General features: G+C 54.5%; 1 protein-coding gene across 1 annotated transcript in view; it reads right to left on the bottom strand.

Moving 5' to 3' along the window:
- Man1c1 (mannosidase, alpha, class 1C, member 1) overlaps positions 1–20938 on the bottom strand; it is a 133983-nt gene that overhangs the window by 22416 nt on the left and 90629 nt on the right. The window contains exons 3-5 of the mRNA XM_005394825.2: positions 8556–8671; positions 6136–6216; positions 2659–2753 (exon numbers count right to left, since the gene is read on the bottom strand). Coding sequence (XP_005394882.1) covers positions 2659–2753; positions 6136–6216; positions 8556–8671 — 292 coding nt within the window. The remainder of the gene's footprint in view (positions 1–2658; positions 2754–6135; positions 6217–8555; positions 8672–20938) is intronic.

Genomic DNA, 20938 nt, shown 5'->3' with positions numbered 1-20938 from the left:
CTGGGAGCTCCTCTGGCCTCGAGGCAGTCAGTGCTCAAGGGTCTCTAAGCCTAAGACAGCCCCAGCGCTCCCATCGGGAAAGAGGGAGCTGCCCCCCCCCCCGCCGCCCTCTGTCCCGCCCCTCCCCCACCCTCTGATCTGCGTGTCCCGTGGGCGAACTTCTCCCTCCACCTTGGGAGTGCAGAGGGAGCCTGGGTGCTCTGAGAGCCTCCCGTGTCATCCATGCTTCCAGCCTCCAAGAGACATTCAAGGTAAAACAATAAAACGCCACCAGGCACCTAGTCAGCCTCTATCTTCATTCACTCCACCCCCAAGGGCCTCTCCTCCTCTCTCCTGCCCTCACCTGCTCAGCAGCCCAGCGGGCGTCCTGTGGTGGAGCCTGGGTGCCCTGCCTCCCCCACTTGGCTTTGCCTGGACAAGGTTGGTTCATGTCCCTAGAGCTCAAGTTTCCTCATCTCTGAAATTCGGTACCCATGCCTCACAGAGTTACTGTGAGGTATAAATTATGCATGAAATTATTGTTATTTTTATCACTAAGTAATTATGCACATGTAAATTATTTGTTGTTTGTTACTGTTGTTAATATATTCCTAATATGGGCCAGGCGGCTTTGGTATCTTATTTACTGCACATCCATGGAAACAGATACCTTGATCTTTATTTCAGGCGAGGCTACTTAAGTTCAGAAAGGTGGGGACACTTTCCTAAGGTCACACAGTAAGTGGCAGAGTCAGTAGAGCTAAATCCAAACCCAAATCTTAGGTACTCCATGTCCCAAATCCATGTCCTCCGGGCAGCATCCCAGAGACAGGAGGCCCTCTGACCAGTTCTGTGAGCTAATGGGCCAGCGGGAGGGTCTGCCTTCTTTCCCTTCCCCTCTCAGCCTTTTAACTGCAGGTGAACCTGCAGCCCGTGTTCTCTCCCTCCTCGGGCTGGAGGGCTAAAGCTTCTCTGTGTGTGGTGGAATCATTAACTCTGGAGTCAGACAGAGCTGGATTCTAATTCTAACTTCCTTTGGCTGCTGTGTGATCTCAGGTCAGTTACCACACTTCTCTGAGCCCCAGTTTCTTTACTGGCAAAATGGAGTCCCTGTGGCTACTGTGAGGTTAAAAAGAATCTATGCCAGGTGCTCACAATGTGTCTGATGCACAGTGCACACTGCACAGCTGCTGGTGGTTATGGAGATGTACATATCTGGGTGTGGCAGGGGTGAGCTGGGTAAACGTGCATTTGTGTGTGACCTGCGCATGAATGTTAGCACATGTGTGACAGAGATAAGCAAGTGGACCTGGGTCTGTACCATCTGCATGGGCGGCAGAGTGTTTATATGTATCTGAGGCCCTATGAGAGAGCCAGGGAGACTGATTCAGGTGCAGAGGTCCTTGGACAGGCCACTGTCACTGAGCCAGATATTCCAGCGGTCCCTGGAGGTCACGGGTCACGGCTGGCCTGTCTGTGCACACAGCAGCCCTTGGCCGATGGCAGCGCTGGACAGGGCAGCAGTGGGGGCCCAGCGCCCACCAGCAGGCCTCCTCTAAGAAGCAAAATCAGTCGCACAAGTTTGTATCCATCTCTGTCGCTCTCCCATTTTTAGCAACAGAAGATAAAAGCGAGATGTTGCCAGGAAATATGCATTTGTGTACGTAGGTATACAGCACGGCAGCCGTGAACAGCCTAAAAATACCCGACTGCCTCATCAGACACGCCAGGACCGTGTGGGAGGAGGCCATGCTTTGAGTGCTGCCCAGGGCTGTGTCCCACAGGAGGGAGTGCCAGGGAGGTCCCGTCCCTGACCTGGGAGGGCTGCAGGAGCACACATCTGTGTTCAGGCTTCACAGCAGCTGGCCTCGACGCTGCAGGATCAGTGAGGGCAGAAATGGAGTCTGAGCAGTGAGATGGCCCGGACCCAACAGGCCAAGCCCCCTCTTTGCAGGACAAGAAGGGGTGTGGAGCTGCTAAGGCTACAGGGCAGAGAGGGAGCTGTGGGTGCCCCTCCCCAGTGCTGGCTGCTCTTGTGGGGTAAGCACCCCGAAATGAGAGCTCACTTGAGGAGATGGAACAGCACAATGGAACTGCTGCAGGGTTCCTGCAGTTTGGATGGGTAGGAGTGCCTCAAAGATGGCCCCGGAATACTCCCGGCTGGCAGGGAACACAGTTCCACACAGCTCAGGGACAGGGCCGAGGGCTCCCTGAGAGCAGGATTCCTGTCCCAGGAATAGCTGGCTCCTGAGACCCCTTAGCAGCTGCCTGTGGGGGAGGGAACGACATGCCCTGGGCTCCGGCACCCTTGGTGGGGAGGAGGTGGGGGGGGGCAGCTGCAGAGGCCAGAGCCAAGGCAGCGCTGTGGGATGTCTACACAGGAGCTACTGTCCCCAGCCTGGGGAAGGTCAGATTTGGTGACAGACACCTGTCCAGGAGAGTCCTTGGCTAAGGCTCGTTTTCACTGCACTGCTGACAGGCCTTACCTCCCTAAACAAGAACTGTCCTGTCCTCGTGCCACATCTGTAAAAGAACAGGTCTGACAAATACGATCACCAAGGCCTCCTTCTTGCTTGTCCACAAACTGCCCCTGGGCCTCGTTAGCAGGCCACCATCCAGACAAGACACACAGGGCCACATGTCATGCAGCCACACGCAGGGAAAGACACGGCGTCCTACCTTTTGAAGTTCACAACGCCCTTTGGGATTCCCGTGGGGGTGTTGAAGGCTGGCAGCAGCTTCTCTCCAAGCTTGATGGCCTTTATTCGGAACACCTGCAAAGCAAGGGGCAGAGGGCATCGAGTCCAGGTTGGGGGGCGTGGTCGGAGCTGCAGCTGGCAGGGTGAACCCACCAAGGCTGTGGGCGCCCAGTGGGAAGTACGCTGTGCTGGGCTCTGCAGTCAGCCTGGGTGGGAGCTTAACCCCCTAATTACTGACTTCATGGCCTGAGGGGACATACTTGTTCTCTCTGAGCTTCTAAAAATGATGGAGTTGCCCTCCTCAGAAGGCTGTCAATTAAATATTCACTGTAAATCATTCACCATAGTGGTTTCTGGGCCAAGCCTCCTTTGTTTCCCAGCTGCCATGAGGTGAACGGGCCTCCACCACCACATGCACCTGCCATGACGTTCTGCTCGGTCACGGGCCCAAAGCAACAAGGCCACCCAACCTCTGAAACTGTGAGTCAAAATAAGCCTTTCCTCCTTATAAGGTGATTATACGAGGTACTTTGTGACAATGATGGAAAGCGAACACTGAGGGTGTGGGAAACACAAGGTATTATGGGACGGACTGTAAAGAACCCTGGACTAGGAGCTGAGGCCACCCTCAATCCTGGTTCCAGAAACCACAACTTCCTGGGTGAGTTTCCCCAGTGAGACTGGGACAAGGTTCTTTCCCTCTTATGCTGGGATGTTACCCATGGTTCCCATTTCACTGGAAGGAATGGAGAGGCCAACGGCTTGCCCTAAGCCCCCATATGATACAACCCTCAGAAGGGGTCCCAGGCTTCAGGAGCCCTGCTCAAGGCGCAACCCTCTCAAACCGGCACTCTGAAACGCCAGACTGACTCAAAAGGACTTCTGACCGTCTGACTCAGCACTTTCCATCCTAGCAATGTATTCTAAGGAAATAAACAATAAAGTTGTAGAGCTTTAACTTTAGAGCCATTTATTCCAACATTGCTTAGAAGAATGGGGGGAATGGAAACACTCTACCAAACAATAGGGAAGTGGTTAAACGATGGCTTTCACACCGTGGAACACCACGCAGCCACTACAATGCTGTCGAAGAACATTTAATGGCAAAGGAAGGACTTATAATATAGGAAGAGAAAAATATTTCACAACGATGTAACTCAACTTTTAAAAATTATTTACACGTAGATACATAAGAGAGGAAGGAAATGCACCAAAATATTAGTAATATTCTTCTGGGGGGTAAATTTATGGATGATGTTTATTTCTTCTTTTGACTTATCTCTATTTTATGTGCAGTGCACTTATTTATTTATGTATGTATGTATCTATGTTGTGCTGGTGCCTTGCTGGCCAATTCCTTGGCTCAGGTGATCCTCCTGCCTCAGCCTTCAGAGTAGACGGGAGTGCAGGAACATACCACTTGCAACTGGTTTTATAATAAAAACCCTGTAACACAGGTGGCCATTTATAACCAGAGGTTATATATTTATGAATACAAAATTGCAGACTGAAAATATTTTTAAAAACATTGTATCTGTACTTGAACCTGTATAGACTTTCTTTCTCATGGTTATTCCCTAAGCAATACAGAACAGGGTGTGTACGTGGTGTTATGGATTCTAAGTAATCTAGAGATGACTTCAGTACATGGAGGATGTTTGCAGGTTCTACACGAGCACTATGCCATTTTCTATCATGGCTTGGGTAACCCTGGAGCTGACATCCACAGAGGGCCTTAGACCCAGTGTCCCCCGCTATGGAGGAAGGTCTGTACAGACTATGTATTTTTAAGAGAGGAGCTGCAAGTCCCTAAGCAACATTGCCCAGGGGAAACAGCCTGTCTTCTCACTTCTGAGCTCGGGTGATGGAGCCTGCTGACCTGCTGTGCTTGTAAAGCAAAGCTTTCTTGAGTCCTCCCACCACCAACTAAACCTGCTGAGGCAGCTGCTTGGACGTTGCAGAGGGGACGGATTTCTAACCCTCGGAACTACGCTGAGTTTGAGGCCTCTGAGGGCGGGTGGTTCTCTTACTGTGGAGGGGGAAAGCTGTGCTGGGGCTGGCAGCCGTGGGAGGGAGAAGAGGACACTGTCTGGAGCCAGACATCTTGGTCCAGGGGCCAGGCACACCAGAACCTAAAGGCTCACGACAGCCGGAAATGGCAGGTCTGCCCCCGGGGAACTGCCCTGCTCAGCCAGGTTTGGGCTGCGTGGATAGGCACAGAGCCTGCCTACCTGGGGCATGGGCTGTCTGGGCCTCTCTTGGAGCCCATTCTCAAGTCACAGGTGCCCCTGTCTACAGCCACCTGCTGGGTATATATCCTGGCCCCTTCTAGGGAGTCAAGGGCTCAGAACCACAGCTGCCCTCAGAGAAGAGATGGGAGGACAGTGGGTCATCTGAGGAGCTACCAGCTTCTTCCTGGGCTGGTGACCCCAAGCCAACCCTGTGAGCCCCAAGTGGCACCCCCCCACCCCGCTCCGCTGCATGCCATCCCCTGGCCACAGCCGGCAGGGAAGCACATTCCTGTCTTTCTCTGCAACTTCTGTCATTTTCCCGTCCTGGGGTTATCAAATAAGACTCAGGCTCTGGGTGGCTCCAAGCTGAGGGCTTCCATCTACAATTTTTTTGGACAAATTGGTACAAGCAGTAATCTCTGCTGCGGAGATTATGCCGGATGGAGAGTGACCCGAAGCAACTGGAGAGATAAAGCTTGCGTGTGCCGTCTCCAAATGCCCAGCTTCAGCCCACGCTGCTGCAACAGCTGAAGGGAGGTGGAAATGACTTTCTGGACAGCAGCGGTGGAGGGAAGAGGGATTCTCTGCGGCTCCTCAGGCAGTGGGAGGCAGGCATAATTATTTGTCTCAGGGTGGACTGAGCCGAGGGGGAGGAGCACAGGAAAGGGTGAGGTGCCCAGCCCCAGAGCAGCGGCTGTGCCGGGCAGTACCACCGTCTAGGTCACAGGAGACAGACTGACCGATGACACTTACAGCCTGGGGCTCACAGTGGTCCTGGGGCTCGCAGTGGCCCTGCTGCCTCCTTGGGACTTACAGCGAGGGTCTGGCCCAGGAGGGAAGGGCAAGGGTGACATGGAGAAAGACAAAACCAGGGCCCCAGGGGTAGAATGGTGAATGACAGCGGCCTTGGCTTTGCCAGTCCTGAGAAGCAACACCCGTAGAACCCAGCCCTGGTTTGCCAGGTGCTATGCGTTCGGGGGTCTGAGTAGATGCAGTTGTTGTCCTCAGAAAAGTCACTAACAGCATCAGGAGCCAATCAGACTCCCCCAGGTGGCAGAATTGAAGAACAGAGAAGAGGAGGAGTCTTCAGGTGGTGCCTGGAAAACTGGTCCTTCCCCCCAGGCAGGCCCTGCCACCTCAACGCCTTGTTTTCCCATGGGGGGAGGGACTGGATGTTTCCAAAGCTCTTTCCAGCCCATAGTCCTGGGTCTCCAAGGGCCACTCACCTCCTCTCCCGTCAGGTAGTAGGCTGAGAGGAGCCCTCCGATGTAGCGGATGTTCACCTCAAACAAGGACGCTTCTCCAGTCTGCAGGGCAGAAACGAGGAGAAGGGACAGTGAGACAGTGACACTTGTGAGGTGCCCACAGGACTCCAAGAGCCAGCCAGGCCCTCGAGACAGGGCACCACGCACCCTCCTCTTGCCCCTGCCCCACGGTGCGCACCTGTGCCTTGCTCTGCGTGTGCCCCACTGGGGCATGCTCAGTTTTCCTAGCAAAAGTTGAGAAGGTTCAGCACAGGCCCAGCGGCCGCTGCACATTTACAACATTCCAAATAAGCAGGGCCTTGGCTCCCTTCCCCAGCCCTTGCCTGAGGCCAACATAGCAAAACCTGGCTTTGCCCCAAGGAGCTCAAGGACCTGGTGGGGAGCTGCTGGCTGGAACTTAGCCTGAGGGGAGGCAAATCCTCCTCCAGTTGGGCCACCCCTCAACCTGGCTTAGCAAGAGACCAGAAAGGCCTTTCCCTGGGGTGTAGACAGCATAGGGCCAGGCTGAGCGGGAGGAGCCAGGCAGATGCGGCTGGGTGACCGACACTTTCTCAGACCCCAGCTCAGGCCCTGCAGGGCACGCTCACACCTGGCCTTCATCACTACTGTTTTCTTTCTGAAACTGGGATCAAATCAGGGGTGTGGAAGCATCATGCCAAGGACCAGGCTCAGGTTAAAAATCCCAGCTGGGCCACTGAAGTGGCTTGGGGACTTGAGGGAAGATGCTCTGCCCTTCCCTGCCGGAGTCTCCTCATGTGCGGAACAAAGCTGACACCTGCTCCCATGCAGTGCAAAGGCTGCAGGGCAGACACCGGCCCACAGCTGGCTGTGTGCCTGTTGTCTCCTTTACCCAAGAGGGCTCCCCTGGATCACCGTTTTTATTACTGATAGAAACAACCATTACTTGATAATGTGGACCTTCTCCATCAGCAAAGCACAGGCGAAGCTGACCTCCCTCCAGCCTCCCCATGCATGAGCTTGTCCCCCTTTTCCAGAGAAGACAGTCACAGCTCAAGAGGTGACCCTCCTTGCTTTCTTCCAAGGACTCTCCCTAACCTGCCCTAGCCAGGCTCCCTGGCCTCTGCTGCTGCCCGTATGTGGCCTAGAGGAGCCAGGGTCTGCAGAGAGGGACAAGGTAGGCCTGTGGACGTACTCCTGCCCCCTCCTGTCTCTGTCTCTCTCCAGCCCACGGAGGAGGGAACAAGAGGGTTCTCAACTTCCCTGGACTCACACAAACTCCTGGGAATCACATCTAGCCTCAGGGTAATCCTGGTAACTGTAACACCGAGAATGCTGCTCTACATATGTCAGACTTTTTAGTGTCATTAAATGTTGCCACAACCGTTTGTTGTGTTTAATCCCACAATAAGCCAGTGGACTGGGCATTGCTGCTGTCCTTGTCACTCCCACGGGACGGTGTGGCTACTGAGTCCCGGGGAGGCCGAGCGCCTTTTCCCAGGCCCGCCCCAGGCCCTCCTCTGTGTGGGGTCCTCTCTGCCCAGCTCTGTGCTGGCCCCGCAGAGGCCGAGGCCTCCCTGCTGCAAGGCTGCAGGAGCTGTCCCCAGCCCCGTGCCTTTGGACCTGTCACGTGTGGAGCAAGTGACACAGAGCCCTGCAGCACGTCTGGCTGTGACCCTCCTCCGCTCCCACCATCTCCACCTCTCACTCCCGAGTCCACAGGTGTGGCCTCTCCAGGCGGTGAGCTGAGACCTCCAGCTCAGATCACTACCTTGGTCTGGGCCAAGAGACCAGTGGGGCCGACCTGGCCTTCAGGGCTTTTGCGCCATTCAGACACACTGCTGTCCCCTCCGTGAGGCCCTGGCCTCGCGTGGGATCCCTGTAAGAATGGAAACTGAGAGGATCCCAGCTGCCTGTGGGCCTCTGCCCAGCCACCGCTCCATACCCACCTCAAGAGAGCAGCACAGGGTGCTCAAGGCCAAAGCAGCTCTAGTCTGGGCCATGCTTCCCCTCTACAAAGCCATTTGCCCCTTGACTGCCCCTAGAAGGGAGGCCCGGTTGTGTGCAATGGGCCCTGGAAGAGCTGCAGCAGATCTCGTGGGGGAAGGAAGGGATGATGGTGGTGTCTTCCCTCCCACAGGATGCCTGGCTCGGGGGATGTCACCACCTCCAGGCTGGTCGTATTTTTGTTTTTTCTGGTACTGGGAATTGAACTCAGGACCTTGTGCTTACCAGGCAGGTGCTTGTGCCACTGAGCTCTATCCCCAGCCCCTCCAGGCTGTTCTTAAAGGGTGACTCAGCATGGAAGAACCGCAGTCCTAGTTCTGGGAGTGCTCTGCTGTGCAGCCATGGGCAGGGCCCTCTATGTCTCTGGGGATCCCAGGGCAAAGCTGGCCCCTGACACTAGAGGGGCTCTGACTCACCACGTTCAGGTGGAAGCTCTCTTCCACCCAGGCCTTGGCCTCCTGGAACTCCTCCTTCAGCTCCATGAGGTAGAGGGTGTCGAGGGAATCAATGACAGTTGCCCCGCTGAGGCCACCTGCAGACACAGGGAACGGATCAAAGGTGTGACCCAGGATCATTCCTATCCCGTCAGCCCCATCAGACAAGCCACCGTTCCCCAAGGCCCCCCAAATGCCTGGGCAGATTCCAAGGTACCGTTCAGTGCCACCAGCAAGGTGAAGGGGACCCAGTGTTCTTCCCATAATCTGCAAAGGTGGGGATGAGAGACCCAGGGCCACCAGAGCCAGTCCCCAGACTCTGGTCTGCTCCATGGGCAGGAGCCACGTGCAGCCCGCCGGGCACCCATTGTTCTCTGTGCAGCAGACTGAAGTCCCAACCTACACACCAGCCCCGACTCATCCACTCGATTCCCCACTTTATTGTGGGAGAAAATGAGGGCGTTTGTAAACGCTTTCCCAGGAAGGTATTTGCTACAGCACTGTACACTGGAGGTGGAGGGGGACCCCAACACCTACGGTGAAGCGTGGCTCAGCCATAAATCAGGATGGACGCCATGCAGCCACCCCCACGGGTGAGGCAGAGCAGCGTTTATTTACTTGGAAGATAGTCCCGGATCCATTTCAAAAGAAGCAGCGGCACAGAATAATTTCTTTGTCGTGTGACCTGCACTGAGCCTGGGTGATTTCTAGTGGTTGTCTCCGAGGGCTGAGAATACAGGTGCTTTTTTATTTCTTCAGCTCTGGGTTAATTTTTATAGCCAGAAACCTATTTCCATTAAAGTGGAGGACCTTGGGGGTAAAGAAGTCAAACAAATGCACAAACCAAAAATGTTATGGCCACTGTCATTCTAGGTCAGCCAGTGCACAAAGGAGGAGCCATACACCTGTCCTTGTCCCTGGGTGTCAGATTCTGGTCCCGGGAGTAAAGGCTGAAATCACTATGCAAAATGCTACGTTCCACGCTGTGACTGAGGCAGGATAGTAGTGAGGAAGACCTCGTCTGACACAACCGGAGCCGGGAGTGCAGCGAGAGAGATGTGCCTGGCGCCAGCTGGGGGGACTTCCTAGAAGAGGTAGCTGCTTCTCACTAAGGCCACCAGTGTCACTGCAGGCAGCAGCAGCTTCCTTTCCAGCAGAGGACAGTGGCCTCTCCGTACTCTTAGATGGACTGGTTCTAGAATGCTCAGGGATGTCGAGATCTGTAGATGCTTGAGTCCCTTATACAAAATGGCGTCACAGTTGCACATAATCTATATGTATCCCCCATGTACTTTAAACCACCTCTAGATTATTCAGGATACCAATCACAATGTAAATATCATCCAAATAGTCAGTACACTGTATGCGCTACGGAATAACAAAAGAACAAGTCAGTGCAGATGCGATTATTTTTGACTTGCAGTTGGTTGAATCCACTGATGTTTAACATGGGGGTGCAGAGGACCCACTGTGCAGCCAGCCCTAAGAAAAAGAACTGCCCCCTCCCCTTGCAGAGACTCAAAGTGTTGAGTCACAGGCTTTGCCCTCTGGAGTGGAAACTCTAGAGCGGCTGAGGGTCGCTGGGTGCCACCAAGTCTGGGCATCTCCCACGTTCAGAGTTAACATCCTGGCTCTTCAGCTAGAAGGGTCCCTAACTGCTCACTTGTGTGGACTTTATAGACAGAATCCACGGCCATGCAAAGTCTGACAAAGGGCATGGCTTAGAAATGAACTGAAGAGCAAGGGCAGGACCATCACCAGAAGGGGGCGCTGGCCAGGGAGAGAGGAGGAGGGAGAGGTGGGCTGGCAAAGTCACGTGACTGGCTTAGGTGTTAGCTCCGAGCTTTGAGAAAGGCAGCCCCTCTCATGCTTAAGGACAGGAAGGAAACATACCCCCAACCAGACAGTGGCTCCTTTGCTGGTCTGATCCAGCTCCCGGCCCTGTAGTGTCAGGCTGGACAAGGTTCCCGGGAAGGACTTCCCCCTGGCTCAGGCAGGGGACGCTGGTGGGCCTCAGAGGGGTGGAGAAGGCTGAGGCAGGCCTAGGCCATGGGGTGCTGGCCTGCAGCCTGTGCTAGTTCTGCACGGGGGGCCTCCTGTTATAATGCAGAGCTGCGGAACCTGATGATTTAAGGGCCTGGAGGGATTTTCCAGGTCCATCATCTTACCGATTTGGGGTCCCCAGTAAGGCGATGGGACGCACCCAAGATTAGACTGCAGGACTGGCCCAGCTCCAGCCGAGTGTGATGTGTCCCCCTGCACACGTGGCCTCTCAGTTCTGCACAAACAGCCTTGGATCTGACTGCGCCCCACTCGGGCCGATCAGTTTCAGTTTGAGAACTCTCAGCTGCCTGCCCTCAAGGCAGAGAGAGGCCGCAGGATCTGATTTCTGAATCCTGCCCTGGGCTGTGTTTTCACCCCATGGGCCCTGTGTCCTCTGGGCCAGGCCAGGATGGCAGCCAGGGCTCCTCGTGACTAGCTCTGCCCCATGACATCTCTGGGGACACCCGATACGGCCGGCTGAGAGGCAGTTCACTGAGGTTTGCTGGCAAGGTTTTGCCCCTGCTCTTGGCTCCTGGATGCTTCTCTCGGTTGTTCTCCACTCCGGCCCCCTCCCAGCACATGGCTGGGCTGTGGTCCAGCAAGGCACTTACTGGAAAGCCTGTCATTTCAGGCCAGAGGCTACTCAGTGGCTAGGCTGGGCAGTGAAGAAGGCTCTGACTCAAATCCAGCCCTATCTGGAGACTGGGGCAGCCCTCAGGCTCAGAGATGCAGTCCTTTAGCAAGCAGGCTGTGGCTTATATCCAAAGCACAAATGGGCCTCAGAGGCAGCTGGGACCCTTCCCTTCGGCCGGAGTTGGGATAAGTTCTGTGTCGGCCTACTGTCCCCACCCCAGCTTGGAACCTGCTCACAAAGGACATCCCTGCCTACTTCCTTCCAGAGCTGGAAGCAGTGAGGTACGTCAGAAAGAACACAGGCTCAGGAATCAGACAGCTTTGGGTTCAAACCCAAAGGTGTCTGCTCTGAGCACCAAAGTTCTCATCTATAAAATGAGGTTTAGATTCCTGCGCTACGGCACTGGGGAGCCAGGATAAATACATCATACAGACACCTGACATGAACACATGTGACAAATATACCTGGACCTGCTTGGCACACACTGAGCACTTGATAAATCAGTTCACTGCTCTTCTTTCTGGGGCTCCTTGGCTCACCTTGAAACCATGGCCTGGACAGGGAGTCGGGGAAAGGCAACAAAGCATGGGAGATGTTTCTAGCCTGTCCCTTTGGAAGGGACAGGGATACTGACCAAACCCTTCTCCGGACTCACACAGTAGGCAGGCGGCTGGCTTTGGTGCAGGGAGACACAAGTTCAAACCCTGGCTCCACTACCTACCAGTGTAGCTGGGACAGCTCATTTTAGCTCTCTGAGCCTACTTCCTTTCTGTGCAAATGACTGTGGAACCTCCTTAGTAGGCTGCCGGGAAAGTTCAGCGGGCAGTGGATGGACAGGAGTTGGCACGACATTGACGTGGCCCTGACCGCCTCTTACCTTTGTCTTCTGTTCCCTGGTGCATCCCACTCTGGGTGTGGCTCCCGGAGTCCGCCAAGGCCCTCCCTCCTCAGCCTTGAGAGCCGTGGGTCGCTCTGCTGAGGCAGTGTTCCAGCACTGTCTCCTCTGTTTTCCTCATAGCCCATGTCATGCGAGTCTGCTTGTCCGTTTGCTGTATATTCTCACATTCTCCATGGCCTCGCTCACTCTCCAGCCCCTCACAGGTGCCCATAAGTGTGGGGGATTAAGGGCCCTGCCCTGGTAGGAAGGTCTTCCTGGGGGGCTGTGGCTCATTCCCATTTCTCAGCGCCTGGATACAGTCTCGGAGCCAAGGATGTTGAAGGTAAATATTTCAAGCTGAACAAACCGAGCCTACTGCGTGGGCGTCAGTAGCGGTCATGTCCAGGGCAAGGTGAACGTTCTTTTTAGTGTCAGTCAACAAAGCTAGGCCAATCTTCGTAGCGGTGGCCATCCTGGTCAGGGTGACCAAGTGCACCCAAACCTTTGATTTGCTTTTCTCTATGAGGGAGTGAATCCTCCGCTCCTGAAACCTGCTCCCCGGGCGGCCTAGCCAGGAGCCACCTGCCCTCCCAGACTGTGGCTCGCACCTATTCTACCGACCCTGCCACATAAAGATGATGAGATCTTTGTGCAATGTTATATTAGTAAAGAGAAATGGGTTCGGCTGGGCAACTCTAGCTCTGGGAAGCACATTTAGAAGGGAAAACAAAATCACCCAAGGCATAGCCTATTACCACAGTGTCCCAAGAGTCGCACACTAATGGCTGCGTTTAATTTAATGATATAATCCACAGAGACTTTTCTTGGTCTGTAAAGAAAAGCATAAATGTTCTTCTCAGCTTACAACAAAACCAATGTGGCTGGATGGCAGATTGTATTTTCAAAGATGGCGACCATACTATCTCCTACCCCACAAGGATCTTGTGACATGCTCCTCTGCGGCTCCTTCCAGCTGGGCCAACCATGGAACTACCTGGGCCAGGAGAATAAAGTGGACGCCCAGACCTTAAGAAGCTGGGAGCTTTTTCCTGCCCCTCGGAGTCAGTCACCACGCCGTGAGGGAGACCATGACAGCTCACCAGGACACACTGGGGGCTGTGCCGGGGCTGGGGGTCCCATTGGAAGCCTGTATCAATTGCAGATGTGTGGAGCAGAAAGCTTCCAGATGATTCCTGCCCCTAGCTGTGAAGTCAGCCTGCACCTCTAAGCCTCCCCCCGTGAGGTCCACACACTAGGGTATAGGGACGAGCTGGACCACACACGCCCCTTCTAAATTCCTGACCCACTGAATCTATTTGCATCATCAAAGAATTGTTTTAAGCCGTGAAGTTTCAGAGAAATTTGTCACAAAGCAATAGCACCTGGAATGTTCTGCCACACGGGATCTTAGAAGATTAACTAAAAGGACACCCCTACTGCCGCAAGGCATATTGTCTAAGCCACATCATCTTGTATGACAAGGTCTTTTTGCTGCATAAAATCCTTTTAGACACCGAAGCTCTCCATTTCTATCTGGTCTGGGGTTTTTTGCTTCTGTTTTCCTCAGCTGGGCATTTTCCTAAAATTTTTCTGCATTACTTCCTGGGTCACATGAAGTTGCACTAAAAGGCAAAGAGTTTCCTGGCAAAGATTTCTTGGAGCCTCTAGAAGGAGATATTTTAAAGGAACAATAGTTCCTGGAACCCAACTGAATGCTCTTAGCAGAGGGCTGATGAATGCAAAATGATGAGCTCTGATCATGTCACTGTCCTGTTTAAAAACCCCAATTCCCTCCATTCTTCATTCTATTTGCAAGTAATGCTCTGCCCACAGCAAACCACCAGCAAGAAGCCCCCAGGGCATCTACTGACACAGGTCCCTCTGCCTGGGATGCCTCTGTAATGGTGTGAATGTGTCTCCCAAAGTTCGCATGCCGGAAACTTAATTCCCAAGGCGACAGTGTGGAGAGGTAGGACCTCTGAGAAGTGACAAGGTCCTGAGGGCTCTGTCCTCACCGTGGATTAATACTGGTATCTCAGGAGGGAGCTATTATTACAGGAGTGGATGTCTGATGAAAGGATGGTTTGGCTTCTTGCCTCTGTCCTGCGCTCACCTTCTCAGGCCCTTCTTCCTTCTGCCACGGGGTGACTCGAAAGAAAGCCTTTCCCACGTCAGCCCCTCAGTGTTCACTTCCTGGCCTCTGGAACTGGGAGCTGCATCAATTCTGCTCATTGTAAGTTATGCAGTTTTAAGCATTCAGTTATAGGCAGCACACATACACTGAGACACGTCCCTCTCAGCTTCCGCTTGGTCAGCACCTTCTTGTCCTTCTGGCCTCCCACGCTCCCAGGTCTCCCTGAGCCCCTGTGCACCTGACTGCTCCCTGCCCTGAGGCTCGCCCACTCTGCTCTGTGTCACTCCCTTGCAGCGCTGCTCATGCCCTATCGCGGGTCTTTGCTTGGGTGTCTGTGAATCCCAGGAGCAGCGGCTGGGTCTGGCTCTTCCCAGTGGCCCAGTGTCACCCCCAGGTGAGGCACCAAGAGGGTGGGAACCCTGACTGCGCTTCCCCAGGGCATCTGTGAGCACGTGACAAGCACTTGGCCTTGGAGAAGCCACGCCACACACAGCAGAAGTCAGCCATCAGGAAGTCGCTTTAGAGCGACAGACTGGGCAGCCACGGACGTCAGTGCCCTGGTGGAACTAATGGCTTCCTCCACCCTCAGCAAACAGATGTGGTGCTTTACTGCCACAGTGGCTAGAGGCTGCTTGCTATGGCTGACTTGGATGAGGGTCACTGCAACTCACGGCTGGACCCAGTTCATGGAGTGGTCTGCTGGCCGTGTTCCTCACTGAAAAACAGGGTGCACTTGTAAAATATTGATGTTTTGTTAATTTTTAAATAAGAGCTACGAGGCTGTCTGGCCTGGAAACCTGTGTTTAAAAACCATCTGGGCTACAAAACAAGTTCTCAACTGCTTTCATCTCAAAACACGTTGGGAAGAAGGGAAGGGCAGGTGGAGACACAGCCCCAACGCTGTGATGAGGCCCCACTCTTCACAGCAGGCAGAGCTGTGACCAGAAGCCACCTTCCAGATCATGCAGGCAGCCTTGCTAGGGGAAAGAGCATGAGCTTGGAGCCAAACAGACCAGGGTTCCAATCCTAGCTTTGTCCCTTCTTGGCTGTGTGATTTTGGGCAACTGACTTGCCTGAGCCTTGCAAAATGGGACAATGAAGACTCCTTTTTAGAGTGGTGTGATAGTGAGTTCAGACGAACACAACTCCCAGGCACCCCCGGCACGCAGCAGGCACTCAATCCAAGAGTGTGTGACACCCCCAGCACACAGTTGGTGCTCAATGCGTAAAGCTGTTACAGAGAAGGCCACACACACTGGGCTTGGTCCAGCTAGGAGGCTTGGCTCAGCAGGAAGGCAGGCACTGCCTTCACGCCAGACAGGGCCAAGCTGGGGGGATGGTGGTGGCGTTTCAGCCACCTGGTGTGAGGATAGCACCTTCCTGCCTCAGTGGGGAGAAGAGTGGACATCAGAGCCCTTGGGCACTTGTCCCCACAGACACAAAGCCCAGCTGCTGCTCTGAGCAGGTCCCAAGGAGAGTCCTAGAGGCCCTGCACATTCTGGTCTGTCGCCTGGGTCAATCTGATATTGTCTGGTGACTTCCCTCACTGCCTCTATCTCCTCAGGAGGGCCAAACACCTGTGCCCCATCAACCTTGGGCTTGTCCTTGTAATGTTTTGGCTCTAAGGTAGGTGAGGATTGAATTCCACCCTGAACTTGATGCTTGGCCATGAGACCCATAGCATTTATGAACATGACTTCGGCAGTGGACTGATGTACTTGCAAGGCCAGGTTAGCTCTTTATGTTCCTGCCTTTCATCAGGTGAAGGCTCAAACAGCCACTAGTCCAGCAAGGATAAGAGACATGTGGGTACCTAGATAACCAGAGTCCAGCTGATTAGCAGCCACAATGAACACTTCTGTCATTCATGGTGGAATCATTTGTTACACAGCATTATCATGGAAATGGCTGACTGATACAATGCATAAACAGCTCTATTTCTTAGTAATGTTTTCACATGCTCCATACTGTTACCATGCTTTCATGTAATCCACTCTCCAGCCTTTAGCCCTTAACTCAAGCTGCCCCTCTGCTCAGAATAACCTCATTTAAGCAAAATGTCCCACAGACAACCCAATCCAGGTCTGCTTTAAGTTCTAGATGAAATGCTGTTTCTTTCATGAAGGCCTCCCTTGATTCCCCTACACAGACCTAATGCTTCCCTCCTCAGAACTTTTTGATCAAAGGCACTTTTTTCAACTTCTATTACAATCATCTGTGGCCTTTTTTCAAGTACATCATCCCCGGCAGGCAGTATCCTCAGGACTGGATTGAGGCCGGCACAGGCAGTGCAGAGTCAAGGCATTGTTGGGATGCCTCTAGGTGAGGTGGCTCCCTGACAACCAGTGCCCTGCTGAGAGGTGATCCCTGCCTGGTACGTGTGCGGGGAACCAGAGACCAGTTCCGAGATGTTCCAAGACCCAAGAAAGGTCTGCTTGTGGAATGTGGAATTGGCCCTGACCCCACCCCCAACCCTGGCCCTGTCAGAGGTTGGCACTGACCACGCACCTGCTCTGGGCACCATGCGGTTACACACATGTCTCTCTGAAACCTCATGACAACTTTACTAATGCTCCTCTTTCAGATGAAGCCCGAAGCTTCTAGAATGAAGTCACTTGCTCAGGAGTCATTCATTCACTCGTGTGTATTTTGGGTGCTGGGGCTGTATCTGGCAACTGGGTGCACTGAGGGGAAGGGCCCAGCCCACCCTCAGCAAGTTCATGGTGGGGGAAAGAGACACCACAGAGATAACTAACGTGGGCCACACTGAATTAGCAGGTATCAGGCATGTGCCCTAAGGGGCTCGAGTTCCACAGGGCCACGTCAGTAGGGTGCTGTGTTCATCTGGTCAAAGGCCCGGAGGGTGGGTGCTGTAAGGGGGTGCAGCCTGACAGGTGAATGCGTAGCAGGTAAAGAAGCCCAAGGCTGAGGTCTTGATGTCTTCACAGAGCTCAAAGGGGCCACAGGAAGTAAGAGGACCCGCAGTAGTTGGAGGCTTAGGGACCGGATCTGACCTGAAGCTGTGTGAAAAATGGTGAGGACAGGGACCCAGAGGGGCCCCACGGGCAGCCGGTGAGTGCCCAGTCCTCTTACGGATGGGGAGGAGCAGCAGGGACTGTGTCTCAAGATCCTTGCCAGGGCAGCTGGACACGCTCCACAGCTGGGGCAGGAACCAAGGGAATTCAGCTGCAGGGGTCCTCAGCCAGTGGCCCAGCTCCGCCCAGTGGGGAGCGCAGCCGCCTGCCCGCGCCCAGGGCCGAGTCGCAATGCGCTCTTTGGTGTACGTTACAGCCGCACAGAACTGCGCACCGATGCTGGCAAACCCAGCCTGTGGGCCGGAGGCGCAGGTGCACGGCTCTGACAATCAGTGAACGGCGACTACTGGGAAGGCAGCCAGAGAGACCCCATGCACCCCGAGAAACGTGCAGAGGTGGCAGAGGTAGTGCTGGGAGGGCCTGGTGTGGAGCTGAGGGCCTGGTGTCCTTCCCGTCACTGGGATGATGGAGGGGCAGGCAGAGGGCCAACAGAGAGCACCAAGCCCTGCAGTCACAGAGATGTTTGAATCCACCACTTATTTGCTGCCTCAGTTTCCTTGCTTGTATAATGGGAACAATGATATCTCCACCTTGCAAACCATCCTGAGGGCTAGAGGTCCCCTGAGACCCTGGCTGCAGCAGCTGCCCCCGAGGGCCTCAGCGGTGATGACAGCAAGAGCCACCGGTTTCGCGGAGCCGGAGTAGAGGCAGACACCATCCTGATGATCGCCCCATTGGCAGCACTCCTCCTAAGCCTCACAACAACTTGATTACCACCCTGTTCTACAGATGGGGAGACTGAGGCTCAGAGAATCAGATGAATGTTCCAGAGTGATGAATGGAGGGCCAGGACCTGACTGAGGCTATCTGCCTTGGAGGGGCTCCATGTCACTGCTGTGCCACTCTGCAACTCCTGGGGACTAGGCTTAGCTCAGCGGGTCCAAGGCTGGCTGTATCCCCTACCTGGGGCGGGCTGGCACTGCCTGTGGGCAAGTCGCTGGCTGCCTCTCCCTGGAGGCCTGGGGACCGTCTGCAGGATCTCATCATAGCCCGCGGACCAGCCTGGCACGGCTCCTGTATGAAGCTTGTCCAGCTCCCTTTACGGGGGACACATCCTCCCCACACCATCTGGGCCCCACTGCTGGCTGCCCAGCCCACAATGACTCACAGGAGGGTCTGCTTCTCCGCCATGGGGAGTGTGGATGGCAGAGATCTTGTCTCAGCCATCTCTGGAGCCCGCAAAGAACCCTGGAGGATGCCAATTGCATGGTGGCTCTGTCATGTGTACTGAATTCACCAGAGGAAAAACTGAGGAGCCCAGAGCGAATGACCAGAGGCTGGTCCAGGTGCCCTCCCTCCACCAGCCCACCATGGGCCCGACTCACTCCCAGCATCCAGAGAAGAGGTGAGCAGTCCAGCCTCGGCTACAGACCTGGGGCCTCCCTTTCCTGGCTTCATAGGCCTTTCTAGAACCTATTAGAAGCCTCTCTGCCCGCTTCCCTTAGCTGGAAAGATTCCTGCACACACGTTCATGGAGAGCAACATGGGCTTCCGCTGCAAACTGACCTGTGTTGACCACCTGACGAAGGGGTATGCGGCACGGGGCAGATGATTCCCTACAAGGATGGGCGAGGTACTTGCGCTGGATTCCGGGGGACCGAGAATCAACTCTTCTGTGTGACCTCTGGTCGGCTAGCTACGCACACTGTGAGCCTCAGTACCCTCCCTCGTATGATGGGGATAGTGTCCATTACCGACACAAAGGGTACTGGCATGATGGCATCTGTGTTTTCTTTAAGTGCGCGTGGGCTGTAGGGGGTGCCTGCGAGTTGCCTTTGATTTTTTAGATGCAGCACGGATAGCAGGCGAAGCAGAGGCTTCTAATCCAAACCCACTGGAGGCTTAGATCTAGGGTTTACAAACTGTGACCACAACCAAGTGACTTAACCTCCCTGAGCCAGTAGTGAGCCTGCATTTACCACAGGGGACCCGTGATAGCCACCTTGGGGGTGAAGGGTGCTGGGCTCCCCGCGCAGAGTCTGGCAGAGAGAGGAACAGGAGGGGAAAACTCAAAGGGCCCTTGGCGGTCAGGCCCCTCCCACTGTCCATGCTCAGCCGAGCCAGGCCTCACCCTCGCCAGCCTGAGCACGCTTCCTGGGTGCGAATGGCCTCCGTGTTAGATCTCTGGGCCACAGCAACTCACAGACACAGCAAATGCGCTGTGCACAGCCCAGGAGACAGCTCCCTCCGCTTCAGAGAAAACACACAGTTTGATTTGGTAAAGATCGGCCCCGGAGGCTTCACGGTTCCCCCAGCCAGCGTGGTTCTGGGAATTGGGAAGAGCACCTCGTGCGACTCAACAATGAGGGCCCCGAGTATCTGTCATCCTCAGCGAAGGTTCTCAAGGCTGTTGGGGAGACTAAAAAGACCTGATCCTGGCGGCACAGTTTTTAGAAATATATGGTAATCCATTTTTGTCAATCTACAAAGGCGCAGCTCAAGTCATTAAAAAGCCATCGGACTTAATCACACATGGAGAAGGCCGGTCTACGCCTCTCAGATCATTTCCAAGGGGAACTTGCAAAAACTGACAGGCAGGCAGGGAGGGGATGATGACAGCTGATAACCTGAGAAATTTCAGGTTCTGCTTCTCAAGCGCCGAAGGATTTACTTGAGAACATCATCACCTAGGTTTTGGCCCCGGTGGTGGCGGACATAGGGATGAGGACTCCAGGCTGCTGCTGGCTGACCTCTGCCTTCGGGGCGACAGCAGCTGCTTTCTTTTTTTTTTTTTTTCCTCCGGTACCGGGAACCGAACTCACGACCTTGCGCATGCCAGGCAGGCGCTTTTGCCGCTGAGCTAAATCCCCAGCCCCGACAGCAGCTGCTTTCTCAGAAACACTGCTTAACGGCAGTACACTGTGCGAGTGCAACGAGAGGTGGGCGTTTAGGTGGGGTAGGGCTCGCTCAGGCCGGGTCTGCGCTCTGCCCTCACCAGCGCGGTGACCTCAGCAGTTCCCTGCATCTCTCAGAGCCTCAGCTTCCTCATCTGCAAAGGGCGATGCTCGCCTCCTAGGCTGGGAGGTAAAAGAGTTCACTCTCCTAACGTCTTTACTGCAGGTCTGGAATACGGTGAGCTCTCAATAAACACTGGCTGAGAAGCTACGTCTGTAGAAACCACCCGCAGGATTCTCCAAGGCCAAGGTGACGTTGGGAGCCATGATTTGGAGATGACGGTGCCTCCTCTACCCTGGCTCCCTGAGAGACTGTGAGCAGCCACCTCCATAAGCTTGACTTCATGTGAAAGCAATAAATGTCTGTAGCCTCAATCCGTTGAGATCTCTGGGTTTATCTGTTACAGCAGCTGGTGTTCTCTTCAACAAGTACACCCGCTAAGCAGGATGACCTCAGACACCTGACTGTACCTCTCTGTTTCCCCGTGCAGATGCTGCTGCGATGGCTCGGAAGATATCAGGTGACAGATGCTTTTTGAGCTGGGAAGCACTCAAAGCCATCCATCACTGGGTCACTGCTTCTGGTCTGACAGCCTGAGGCTGCGAAAGGGGAGGGGACTTTGCACATTCCCTGCCAGGCCGGGGATTGCAGCTAAGGGTTGGGGTGTCTCCAGGTGAGGGGTCTGGG

This window comes from Chinchilla lanigera, unplaced genomic scaffold, assembly GCF_000276665.1.
Source record: "Chinchilla lanigera isolate Chin_1 unplaced genomic scaffold, ChiLan1.0 scaffold00051, whole genome shotgun sequence".
In the NCBI taxonomy this organism is placed as follows: Eukaryota; Metazoa; Chordata; class Mammalia; order Rodentia; family Chinchillidae; genus Chinchilla; species Chinchilla lanigera.
Note: the sequence above shows the minus strand (reverse complement) of the source record. Positions and strands in the feature narration are given on the sequence as shown.